Source organism: Nannobrachium achirus (assembly GCF_963921795.1).
Source record: "Nannobrachium achirus genome assembly, chromosome: 12".
Lineage (NCBI taxonomy): Eukaryota > Metazoa > Chordata > Actinopteri > Myctophiformes > Myctophidae > Nannobrachium > Nannobrachium achirus.
In genome coordinates this window covers 21,693,074-21,706,714 of record NC_137832.1, presented here as the reverse complement: position 1 = coordinate 21,706,714, position 13,641 = coordinate 21,693,074, and the positions used below count along the sequence as shown (strand labels likewise).

Below are 13,641 nucleotides of genomic sequence, written 5' to 3'. Positions count from 1 at the left end.
TGCTGAGAGTCCACTCAGGTCTGGAGAGAACTAAGAGCCCTTTGATTACAGTGTTAGGTTGGATTGTTAATTCATCCAATAGAGCCCCTCTATGGGGCGCCTGCTGGCCTACTGGTCCGGTTCGATTCCCGATTGGGACGAACTTTGCCCCATGTCACTGCCTGTCTCTCCCCCCATTTCCTGTCAGTCTAACTGTCCTATCCAATAAAGGCATAAAAGCCCCAAAACAGATCTTTTAACAAAAAAGAACCCCTCTATAACAGTTGGGTCTATTAGTTATGGTGTAATTAACTAGTTAGTTTAATCACATCACACATCCTAAAAAAGGAGGGGGGGGGGGGGGGGGAGAGAGGAAATAGTAATGTGCTATTTCACACTTTAACAAAAAAATATAACTTACACCATCTTTAAATGAGAATAGAGGCATATCCTTGTTAGAGAGCAATATACAGACAGCAGCAGACCAAGACAACTATACATTCACTTAAAAGACTCTTTCCTCATGTCAGTAGTTCAATTTGGTCTGACACAGTAAACCTGGCACACTCCTCGCTCACCTCACCGTGACTTATCCCATAGAACCCTGTCTAATGTGGGCCTGCATTACTTGTTACATAACAAAGCAAAGTTGTTTGATGTTAAAGTCATTCATTGGTTCACTTTGGTATATTATTGTATACAGTATTGATTTACCACTATAATAAAGCTTTTTTTTCTGACTTTATCAACAGGAAACAGGAGGATGTGTCTATCTTGTCATGGAGGTATTAGCTTGTCTGATGCTTTGAGTGAACAAACCATCCCAGTGTACATTACAGATTCACTTATTGTTTACATTGTTCAAGCTTTCAATTGTATTTGTCTTTGTTTTTCTTCAGTACTGTAACGGAGGTGACCTGGCAGAGTATCTTCACAGTAAGTGTGCTATTTTCCACCTCTCTCACAATAACTCTACATAAGCCTGGTCTCACAGCTTTGTTTGGATAGTTCTTTCTTTGTGGTACTTTCCTCAGGGGTGTCGCAACAAATTCTGGGCCCTGGGTACAAGGATTCAATGCGGGCCCCCCTTGAATGTTCTTCTTAGGGGGAGGGGGATTCACCCATTTAGACTGGGAACGCATTATTATGCATTATTTTGTGCTTTAGCTATTGGAAAAATAGCAGATATACAAGCTCACAGCGCGGCACTCGGTGCGGCGCTGCAAGCTTGTATATCTGCTATTTTTGAAAAATCGTGAAAAGTCTTTGAATATTTCAAATCCTTCTAAGGTTTTTTGAAAAGAATATGTTTCTATGTCAGTGGTGCTCAAACCTTTTCATGTGAAGGACCCCCAAAATGATATGTATTTGGCCACGGACCCCCACCTCAAAATATTTAGTTACAGGGACCCCCCCAGAAGCTAAATTTGAGTTAAAAATGTTCGCTCAAAAAATGCATATATTCAAATTTGCACACATTTTCACGACTTTTCAAAAATAGCAGATCTACAAGCTCGCAGCGTGGCACTCGGTGCCGCGCTGTGAGCTTGTATATCTGCTATTTTTCAATAGCTAAAGTATAAAATAATTAAGGCCCCTCCACCTTGGGCCATAGGAACTCAGTCCCACTTTTCCCCCCCTTGTGACGCCCCTGACTTTCCTTGCCACCTGTGGCCAGAGCTTAAAGGACATAGTTCACACCACTACCTCACCTCTGAGAAAGAGGTGCATACTCACAGATTAGGGCACGTTGTAAACATTTCCATGGTAGGTGAGAGTGCATCGCGGTGGGAGTCAGAGTAAGTTAGTGGGCCAATGTGGCTTTGTGAGGCTTTGATGAATACTTTCAGTGATTATTGGAGGACTACAATAGGTTTAAGGGTTGGCAGAACAGTTTGACCAAACAAGGCATGCGGGAATAACAATCCCTTAGGTCAGCTGGCAAATGATCAGCCACGTACTTAACCCAGAAGTGAAAGGTGGAGAACAGGAGTTTTAGCTCTAAACAGGGATTGTTCTTGGAAACCACCACACAATAGATAGTTCTACTTTGCGCCATGTGTCATGCTATAGCTACAATAAATAACTCCAACTCCATTGGTTTAGCCATTCTTTATTTATGCCCGTTATTCGCTCATCTTTCTATTCATTCACAGAATATCTCCAAACACATTCTCACTATATTTTCACAGTGAATATCCTCCCCTACTCATACATCACCCCTTTCTCCCAAGTGAATCTACCATGCTTGCTGTGATATGTCTAAACTAGGTTGTACTCTGCCCCATGTGCCGGTATCTCTTATTTTGTAAACATACATGTGTCTGATTTTGTGCCATTGCCAGGGCGCAGGGTGGGTGGGTGGAGGGGGAAAGGGGGCTGGCATATTTGCAGCACAACACAGTCATGCTTGGCAAGGTTCGTAGGGCACCGACATGACCTCACCCATCTGTCACTCTCTTATCACCACTGTCCACTCCTCCAGTGGAAAAAATAAAGCAGCTAGAAATACCCTTTAATAGGGTTGGGGGACTGGGGTAACTTGGGATGGGGTGGGGGCTGCTCAAACGGTAACCGGTAGAGTCGCTGGAAAGAAGGTTGCTGAGATTTTTATTCTTTTATTTGTTTTACTGAGAATAAGGTTAGTTAGATATAACTTTAGGATTAAGTATATCTTTACCGAGGTTAAGATAGTGTTAGGTTTTGGCACCTGAGGTTAAGGTTAGGAATAAGGTTAGGTTTAACCGTTTAGGCATAGTTTACAGAGGTATATAAGGATATCTCTATGGAAAATAACAAATAAGCCTTGCCTTACCTGAGCTTCCTTTTAGTTGACCGTGTATAAGTGAACTGTACTGTCATGAAACTGTACCTTTTCCTATCAAAAGCTTCTAATAAATACCTCAATCAATCAATCAAAAGGCATTTACCATCAGCCCAGGCGACCTTCTTTCCGGCGACTACTGGTAATCGCTCAAACAACATGATTGAGATGGCAGTGCAGCATGTCAATAGAGCTCCTATATATCGTCACTGTCGGGCAGAAACCTCGTATCTCCAAGTTTCAGATGTGTACTTTGTTCACCAAGTATAAAGCCCTGCTTCACCATACAAGGCTGTCGCACAAAAGTAGTGAAAACAGCCGATCTACAAGCACACAACGCCTCGCGGTGCGAGGCGTTGTGTGTGTTTGTGTGTGTTTTTAAAATGATAAATACAAAACTAACGGTCTTGGACATACAAGGTTTCCACGACGATATTTTTATTTTGTACGATTTTTGAAAAAATCCTTTTTCTGCCTTTACTGATACTAGTGACCCGTATACTGACAGGAAATGTGGAGAGAGAGATGGGGAGTGACACGCAGCAAAAGGTCGTAGGCATTGGCAGCCTCTGTGCCTGGACATGCTAGACTAGCCGCCCAGGCCTGAGCTCCTATATTTGCATCCTCCGTCATCTGATATTTTCTGTTGATAGTGGTGTGCGACGCTGTGCGTCACGGGTTGGCAGAAGCTTCGTGTAGCTCACTTGATGATGTGGTATACATATTACACATGGCTGGGTTCAGGTCAGGTACCGCTTACGTTACGTGCTAATGATGCTGCAGTATCACGCTTCCTTCATATCCGATGGAAATCACATTACAAATTTGATTTCCTTCTTGCTATTTTATCTGGCGACACCGGAGAGAGCAAGATATGCAATCAGCATCAAGACATAACAAACGGCGATGGGAAGTCGACTTTTGGTTGATTAATGATCTAAACCAGGGGTCTTCAACAGGGGGTCCGGGACCCCTAGGGGGTCCTAAGAGTTACTACAGGGGGGCCGCCAACTCTTTGTGTGATAGGATCATTATTTTGAATGAACAACTTGAACAATCGCATCTCTATTCTGAGAACTTAAGCCAAAAATAGCAGATCTACAAGCTCTGCGAGGTGTTGAGAGCTTGTAGATTGGCTATTTTTGGCAAATAGGTTTGGTGTAGAAGTCAGATTTGGTGTAGAGGAAAAAAATAACACATTAACACGAATTCAACATAGACTGATGACAGTGAGGTCAAGCAAGTCTATGGAAATATGCAACACGATTTTATACGATATGTATTGGGGGTCCCTGCTTTATCTCTCTCTCAGCTAAGGGGTCCTTGACCTGAAAACATTGAAGACCCCTGAAGACCCCCTGATCTAAACATACATGAGTTGGGTGTTTCTTTCTGCCTCCACTCCATTTGCATCTATAATTAACTTTACATACTGTACTCTGCCCTGCTAACTTCCTACCTGTGCATCATCTAGGGCTGTCACGATATGACATTTTACATGACGATTAATTGTCACTCAAATAATTGGCGATTAACAATTTAATTGTGTATTTGTCGTTGATAATTACATTTCTGTTTGGCTTTTAGGCTTTGAAGTTGCATATGGTAGATATGACACATGACCTAAATATACAAATACATTACTGACATATTTGACAACTTACTACTTAAAAAATAACATTGACAGTGGAAATAGCCGATCTACAAGCTCACGACGCGTCGCGATGCGACGCGTTGTGAGCTTGTAGATCTGCTATTTCCACTATTTTTTACATTCAAAAAATATATATGAACATTTTTCAACATTATGATTATGATATTACGATTATGACGATTATGAAAAATAATCACGATTATGTAAAAAAAATCACGATTAGACGATTATGTAATAATTGTGACAGCCCTACTACCTGTGCATCATCTCATGAATCTCTGGTCATTTGACCCTCTCAGCTAAGGGCACGTTGAGTGAGGACACCATCCGTGTTTTCCTGCAGCAGATCACCGCGGCCATGAAGGTCCTGCAGGGCAAAGGCATCATCCATCGAGACCTCAAGCCCCAGAACATCTTGCTCTGTCACCCAGACGGACGCAGGAGCAACCCCAACAACATCTGTTTCAAGATAGGTGTGTGTTTTACCACTACTTTCTGCTAGTGTCATCAAGGTCACTACTAGGTTACTTGGATATTCTAACAGAGTGGAACGCTTGAGATTTTGTATTTTCTAGTATCATTTGAAAGTCAATGAAAATAGACAGGATGCACCACGATGGAACGTTTAAGGCATCACATTGGTAACAACGTAGATATCAGTAAAATGAAATATAAGCACCCAAAAGCAGGGCTTAATACTAACTGTTGCTCCCTTTCCAGGGGCAAGTACATCCTAGTCGGCCATAATGCATATGGACGAGTTGTCAAATGTCAGTAACTGTGCATGTTCTATGGAGGGTCATCACGCTCTGACATCAATGTGATGTCAGGGGAACCACACCAACAGATTTCCTTTCATGCCCAAAAAAGGGGATCCATGATGTCATCAATATTAAGCCCATATCTAACAGGACTACATAATGGAATGCCCATATATGGAGGCCACATCGGCCACAAACTACACTAACATAATCCATACCGGTATATGGCCAGGCCTAAGACAGATGGCCAACACAGCCCATATCTGTGTGGTCCTTTAAGGCGAGGTCGCCTGTCGCCCTTAGGAGTCTTACTGGTGTAATAGGAACATTCATGTGTGCACATTCAAAACCCGAGTAGGATTATAACATGAAGAGATCACAAAATATATCTGGAAGTGGATATTGGAATTAATGCTCTATCTGGTGTTATTGCTGCACGTGCCAGTGTTTAAACAGGTTAAACAACTAGACTAGACCTTTGGCATACACTGCTACTCCACCTGCACCTCCCCTGCACCAACTAACCCCACTGAGCGCACACACACACACACACACACACACACACACACACACACGCACAGACACACACCGTAAGAAGACTCACCTCACCCCTTCTTAATCTTTCCCCACCTCCAGCCGATTTTGGGTTTGCACGTCATCTCCAGACAAACACTATGGCGGCGACACTGTGTGGCTCTCCAATGTACATGGTGAGTGTTTAAAGTCTTTACACTAGGGCTGTCACAATTATTACATAATCGTCTAATCGCAATTATTTGACATAATCGCACATATTTTGTCATAATCGTCATAATCGTGAATGTTGAAAATTGTTCATACATTTACAATCATTTTCAGAAATAGTGGAAATAGCAGATCTACAAGCTCACAACGCATCGCATCGCGACGCGTTGTGAGCTTGTAGATCGGCTATTTCCACTATCAATGTTATTTTTAAGTAGAAAGTTGTCAAATATGTCAGTAATTTCTTTGTATATTTAGGTTATGTGTCATATCTGCCATGTGCAACTTCAAAGCCTAAAAGCCCAACAGAAATGTAATTATCAAAGATAAAAACCACAATTAAATCGTTAATCGCAATTATTTGAGTGACAATTAATCGTCATGTAAAATGTCATATCGTGACAGCCCTGCTTTACACACATTTATTTAGCTAAATAGGTACCATATCGACTGCATCTCTAACCTGTGTCCACCTGACCACAGGCCCCTGAGGTCATCATGTCTCAGAACTATGATGCCAAGGCCGACCTGTGGAGCATTGGAACTATACTGTACCAATGTCTGACTGGAAAGGCCCCTTTTCATGTGAGTGCTACAAACACGCACGCACACACACACACACACGCACGCACGCACGCACGCACGCACGCACGCACGCACGCACGCACACACACACACGCACACACACACACACGCATGTATGCACTGTAAACACTGTAGAACCTCCGTTATCCAAGTTTACATTATTCACTCAAAGCAAATGTATTTCTACAAAAAGGACATTTAAACAATGAAATATACACATACATTTGACGTGTGAAGTGTGAAGTTCAAAGTGCTGCGGTAGAACAATCAGATTGCATTCAAAAAACGGGCTATCGAATGAACAATTGAACAATTACAAATCTGAAACAAACAGCTTGCTGACTATGTGATACTGATACAATTGTGTAGTATGTATACAATCTATTCTGTACATAAAAAAATTCAAAATCAAACCTCGGTTCGAAGTGAAGCGGTGAATTTTTATTCTATGTGTTCTAGAGCTATGAAATCTGTGTTCTAGATCTATACATTCTGTGTTCTAGATCTATATACTTTCTATGTGCTTTAGTTCTATATGTTTATGAATTCTGAATGAATGAATGATTTTATCTGGAGGGCCAAGTCATGTGAAGCTTGATCAATCCTGAACGCACGGGACACACAAAGCCACTCCTTGGAAGCGGCTTTCACCGCTTCAAAAATGGGATAATAAATTATTATTATCCAGACACAGGAGCCATCCCGGTCAGGTCAGGTGTATTTCCCTACAAATGACCAACAACTATCACGTAACGACATGTTCATCAAGTGTTGCAAAGCGCTGGAACAGTGTGTGTGGAACAGTGTGTTGGGAAAGAGCTAACTATGGCTACAGATGGCTGTGATTCATACCTCTGAACCCAGGGTAAATATTATTGCTTCACAACCCCGGGTATTACTTTGTACCCTTCGTGAAAGATGCTCATCTGTCACTCAAAACCTTTGTTTGTTGATTTATAGTACACACATGTAGTGCTTGTTCAGCAAGCTAGTCTGCTTGTTGGGTTGTCAGATCCAGCTTTTAATGATCTTTAAATTAGTATTCATTCTCATGCATTTATAAAAAAAAAGATTATAGAGGTCACCAGAAGTTCATGTATCAGTTAAAGGACAACTTTAGTTTTTTACAACAAGGGTTCATATTTTAGATTGTAATTAAAGAATATAAAAGATGAGTGATAAAATTATTTCATTTACTTCTTTCTATTGTTTTAGATATTCTTATTTGGTTGGGGGCATGCGTACAAGTGGCTAAATATGTCATTTTACACAGAATAAGCCCATTCCCAAGATACAACGCAACCTTTCATGGTTGGATGTGACTTATGGGGGCTAGAAGTTTTACAGTAAATAGCAATAAAGAAACTGCTGGCTTATTGTGTCTAAAAAGACATATTTAGCCACTTGTACACATGTCCCCATGCGTACGCATACGCATGCCCCACATTTTAGCACAGTAAACGCGATAAAACAATAGAACGGAAGCAAATGAAAATATTTTAACACTCACTTTTTCTTTTCTCTAATCACAATCTAAAATATGAACCCTTGTTGTAAAAAAACAAAGTTGTCCTTTAAGAAATACATTGCTCAACCTTTTGTACCCAGGGAAAGATATTTCTGTGCCAGTTTCCTTGAATAGCTTTTTCCTACAGAATGAGAAAGCGAGTCAGTGGGTCTAGAGAGAGTGTCAGGTTGTGCCATGGTGTCGAGTTCACACGGGTGCTTCGTTGACAGCCCCAAAGATGCTGCGTGCTCAGTGGTCTGAGCAGACGTCACACGTTTGCCTTTTGGCAAACTTTACAAAATAAAAGCTTCTAATGGCACACCCAAATGCTGTCATTTACATGCAAATGTGTCTGGGAAAAGGGTGATAATGCCCTGTTTGTTTTGTTTCGGGCACAAGTTCATGCATGACTGTGTATTTACAGTACGGGTTGTTGCAGCTCTGTGACGTTTTGTGTTGCGTTTTTCTGCAGGCAAGCACGCCTCAGGAGCTTCGTCTCTTCTATGAGAGCAACAGGAACCTCCTTCCCAGGTTAGTGCCTCCGGAAACCTGCTGGGATGAAGGTGTAAACATGCATTACCGTGAGAGCTCCCTCCTCTACCGTCAGTTTGTTGATGAGCGCTTTAAGCTAATCCTCCATATGCCCGCTGTAAAGAGAGCATAATATCGTCGTTGTCGGGTGAAAACCTTGTATGTCCAAAACCGTTCGTTTTGCATTTATCATTTTTAAAATTATTTAAACTAGTAAAAACAGCCGATCTACAGCAGATCTACAAGCACTGTGTGCTTGTAGATCTGCTGTTTTCACTACTTTTGTGTGGCGGCCTTGTATGATGAAGCAGGGCTTTACTTTGCGAAAGAACGTACACATTTGAAACTTGGAGATACGAGGTTTCCACCTGACAACGACGCTATGTAACCAATAAAGGGTGTGCACGCATAACACACAGAACCACTCCCTATATATAATGCATATATACAGGAATACTTTTCAAATATAGCCATGCTCAGGAAGATATGTGTGCAGACACCTGACAGGTGTTTGTTTATATTATCGCCTGGGTCAAAGCCTTTTAGAGGTTTTTAGACCCCCAACCTCGTCCTTCCTGCTAAGCCACCCTGCTCTGTCATTTATTTTCCACTGGCAGCTGATAAGCTGTCATGAACTTGAAAGACACAAACAGGTCCTCTTCAACTGCTGCCACTTAAAATCTATGGTCTGTCTCTTGAGTGTCACGTTATGCTTAGCTTGGCTGGAAATATTTTGGAAGTGTATCTATGTTTAAGTATAAACTGACATGGTATTATAACTGTGTTTTGCATATTGCATATTTTGTTTTGTTTGACAAGTGATTTTGATTCTGAACCCATTCAACCCACTTAAAGGACAACTTAGTTTTTTTTTCTTTCTTCTTTCTATCGTTTTAGCGATTTTAACAATTTTGATTTGGGGGCATGCATGCAAGTGGTTATATATGTATTTTTAGACAATAAGCCCATTTCCAATATGCACCGCAATCTTTCATGGGCACTTATGGAAGCTGGTGTAAATATTAACAAAGAAATTGCCGGCTTATTGTGTCACACACAATACACATTTAGCCTCTTGTACGCATGCCCCCCACCCACTGAAATCAAAATACAAAAATCGTTAAAACAACAGAAAGCAGTAAATGAAAACATTCTAACACTCATCCTTTCTTTTCTCTAATTACAATCTAAAATATGAACCCTTGTTGTAAAAAAAAAACTAAAGTTGTCCTTTAACCTGTAACTGGGGGCCATTGTTTACTTTGAAGGTTGCTGTTTGGCTCTTGGCCTCGTTAATCTGTTAGAATGGTAAAGCCAGTGATAAGACGCAGTGCTGTTTGTGCGAGCGACAGTTTGTTGTTTTCTTGTGTCTCTATTTATAGCTGCTTCAACCTGCTGGTGCCCTGCACTGCTATCACTTTGCACATGACCCACATACTGCTGCTCAGCACCAACGTACGCAGACAGAAACATGTCACTCACACACAGGGGTGTCGCACCAAATTCTGGGCCCTGGGTACAAGGATTCACTGTGGGGCCCCTGTGCTTTAACTATTGAAAAATAGCAGACATACAAGCTCACAGCGCGGCACTGAGTGCCGCGCTGCGAGCTTGTAGATCTGCTATTTTTTTTTTAAATCATGACAATCTTTGAATATTTCAAATCCTTCTAAGGTTTTTTTTAAAAAACCTATGTTTCGATGTCAGTGGAGCTCAAACCTTTTCATGTGCAGGACCCCCAAAATGGTATTTATTTGGCCACGGACCCCCATCTCAAGATATTTAGTTCCAGGGACCCCGCCCCCAGAAGCAAAATTTGAGTTACAAATGTTCACTTAAAAAATACATATATTCAGAATTTCAAAGATTTGCACACATTTTCACGACTTTTCAAAAATAGCAGATCTACAAGCTCGCCCCTCCAACACCTTAGGCCCCAGTAACTCAGTCCAACTTTCCTACCCCTTGTGATGCCCCTGTACGCAGACAGAAACATGTCACTCTCACACGTTGCACAAGTCACCCATTTGCACACACACTTCCCAACCAGTCACATTGGGTGTTCCAAAGTGCTCGTGCCTCAAATACAGAAACACCTAAGATACTAAAATTCCCACTAGCATCCCCTAGAGCATTACATGGGCAACTGGCGGCCCGGGGGCCACATGCGGCCCCCACCTTCACTTAATGTGGCCCTCAGGTTAATACCAGAATACTGATACATTATTGATTTCAGCTGTAATTCCTGTAATATGACCTGCCTTAATTCCGTCAGTCTATATTAGTAGCTTGACTAGTGTAGTAGTATTAAATGTATTTTCTTTTTATGTCCAATGTATTTGTATTTAGGTTCATGAAGTTAACATGAGTATATAACTAAATGTGTTTGAAATTGAATCAAAAATTTTGATTCAAATTTTCAGAATTCCAATTCAAAAGAGGCAAAAATTGCCGATCTACAAGCTATTTTGCCCACCCCTGCCCTACCCTGAGCTATTTTGCCCACCCGTGCCCTAGAGGGGGAGGCTAATGGGCTACAAAGAGAAAATGTGAAATTATAATTGAGGCATCGTAATATTAGCCTTATTGTACCTATCATGTGTTTTTTTACCTCCCATTCCTGAGGTTTGCATTGACTCTAATTTTACTACCAAAATCTGAAGTGGTCATCCTCTGGGGAGCATGAAGGTGCACAGAAAATACCATGGCAAAAAAAGAATAGCTTACATAAACTAGTTTACACATACATAGTGTACATCTCTTTTTTTTTACACTTAAACACAACACAGATATCCATGACAATTCAAATGGACCAGTAATCTGAATTTGATCATTTTGAATGTAGTTTTCCATAGACTGTCCTCCCTACTTTTGATCAGTTAGAGTTAGAGTTAAGTTAGAGTTAGAGTTATTGTGACCGTATCTCTGTCAGTCACGGTTCCCCTGACACATCACTGTGACATCATGCTCTGACATCACTGTGATGTCAGGGGAACCACTCTTAACAGAATGGGTTTTCCGCTCTGACATCACGCTCTGGCTTCACTGTGATGTCACACTAACATAACCCCTTTTATGCCCATATATGGAGTTCCCTGATGTCATCATTATTAAGCCCATATCTAACAGGACTTCATATGGGAATGCCCATATATGGAGGCCACATCGGCCACATACCACACTAACGGCTGGTTCTACAGACAGGGATCTCCATGTATGGGCATAAAAGGGTATGATGTCAGATGTCATAGACACCATAGGACTTTTCATAACGAATAGTCTCGTGTGGCCAGACTGTTGCCTCCGCGATTTGGTCAAATGCTCCCGGCATACAGTCTGGTAAAGGGAAATAGAAACGATGAGTGCGAGATGAAGCGGAAGTGAAGCCCCCTCGTCACTTCCGTTTCAGTCTCACATCGCACACATTTATCATTATATAAATAAAAATCATATAAGCATGTTTAGCTTGCTGCTTAGCAGAAATGACATTTTAAAATATATTTTCTTGAACGGTAATGCCCGTTTCCATTACTCGCCGTTCACTAGTAAAGACCACACCATCAAACAGAGACACACTTGGGTTGTATTTATTAAAATGTATTTGGAGAACATGGAGGCATGGAAATACGTTTGGAGGTAGAATGGGGAAAAGAAGAGGCCAGGGAGGTGCCTCGGGACAGGAAGGTGGCAACAACACCTGCTAAGTAAAGCGGCGACAACGCTTTGGTTAGGTGACAGGAAGGTGGCAACAACACCTGCTAAGTAAAGCGGCGACGACGCTTTGGTTAGGTGACAGGAAGGTCGGCGAGCGCCTTGGCTTAGTCGAGGGGAAGGCGGAACGCCTTTGCTTAGACGAGGGGAAGGCGGAACGCCTTTGCTTGGGTGACAGGGAGAAGGCGGAAACGCCTTTGCTTAGGTGACAGGACGGCGGCGGAACGCCGTGACTGTAGTGAGTGAATGGTTGCTGTTGTGGATGGGGGGATTGGCCGGGTTGGAGAGGAGTGAATGGTTTGATGGATGGTGGAATGAACCCAGTGAGTTAACGGGAGGGATTGTGATGTTTTAGCGAGGACGGGCATTGCTGAGTGGAGCGGAGAAGGCGGGGGGGGCTGAGTGCTCGGGGCACGAGCCCTGGGTAGTTTGGCTCTGGGGCTCTGGACAGCCTGTGTCTGGACGGCTTGTCTCTGGACAGCTTATGGCTGGGCCCGAACAGAGTCCCCCCTTTTGGAACTGGTATCTGTGGAAGGATGCAAATGAATGTTAGTTATCTGAGAAGGATGCGTGAGAAGGTTAGTTACTGTAGATAGGGAGGAGAATGGGGTGGAGGCGGGATGCGAGAAACTGAGCAGGGAAGTGCTGTGAGCACGGCCAGGTTTAAATACAGCGCTTGATTAACCTGGTAGGAGGAGATAAGGGAGGAGGTGTTATCAGTTAGACCTGTAGCAAGCGAGGTGGGGAGGAGAAAAGCAGGTTAGATTGGAGATGATTAGGGAAGAGAGAAGGTGGTTATCCGGTGTGGTCTATTCTCCTGAACCTTTGTTGTTCCAACATCATTTCACTAGTAAAGACCACACCATCAAACAGAGACACACTTGGGTTGTATTTATTAAAATGTATTTGGAGAACATGGAGGCATGGAAATACGTTTGGAGGTAGAATGGGGAAAAGAAGAGGCCAGGGAGGTGCCTCGGGACAGGAAGGTGGCAACAACACCTGCTAAGTAAAGCGGCGACAACGCTTTGGTTAGGTGACAGGAAGGTGGCAACAACACCTGCTAAGTAAAGCGGCGACGACGCTTTGGTTAGGTGACAGGAAGGTCGGCGAGCGCCTTGGCTTAGTCGAGGGGAAGGCGGAACGCCTTTGCTTAGACGAGGGGAAGGCGGAACGCCTTTGCTTGGGTGACAGGGAGAAGGCGGAAACGCCTTTGCTTAGGTGACAGGACGGCGGCGGAACGCCGTGACTGTAGTGAGTGAATGGTTGCTGTTGTGGATGGGGGGATTGGCCGGGTTGGAGAGGAGTGAATGGTTTGATGGATGGTGGAATGAACCCAGTGAGT

The 13,641-nt window shown here is 42.7% G+C and overlaps 1 protein-coding gene across 1 annotated transcript in view; it reads left to right on the top strand.

The window, feature by feature from the left end:
• The window catches only part of ulk1a (unc-51 like autophagy activating kinase 1a), a 35,646-nt gene that overhangs the window by 3,030 nt on the left and 18,975 nt on the right, over nucleotides 1-13,641 (top strand). The window contains exons 4-9 of the mRNA XM_080739657.1: nucleotides 732-764; nucleotides 879-915; nucleotides 4,757-4,930; nucleotides 5,855-5,928; nucleotides 6,446-6,547; nucleotides 8,527-8,585. Coding sequence (XP_080595783.1) covers nucleotides 732-764; nucleotides 879-915; nucleotides 4,757-4,930; nucleotides 5,855-5,928; nucleotides 6,446-6,547; nucleotides 8,527-8,585 — 479 coding nt within the window. The remainder of the gene's footprint in view (nucleotides 1-731; nucleotides 765-878; nucleotides 916-4,756; nucleotides 4,931-5,854; nucleotides 5,929-6,445; nucleotides 6,548-8,526; nucleotides 8,586-13,641) is intronic.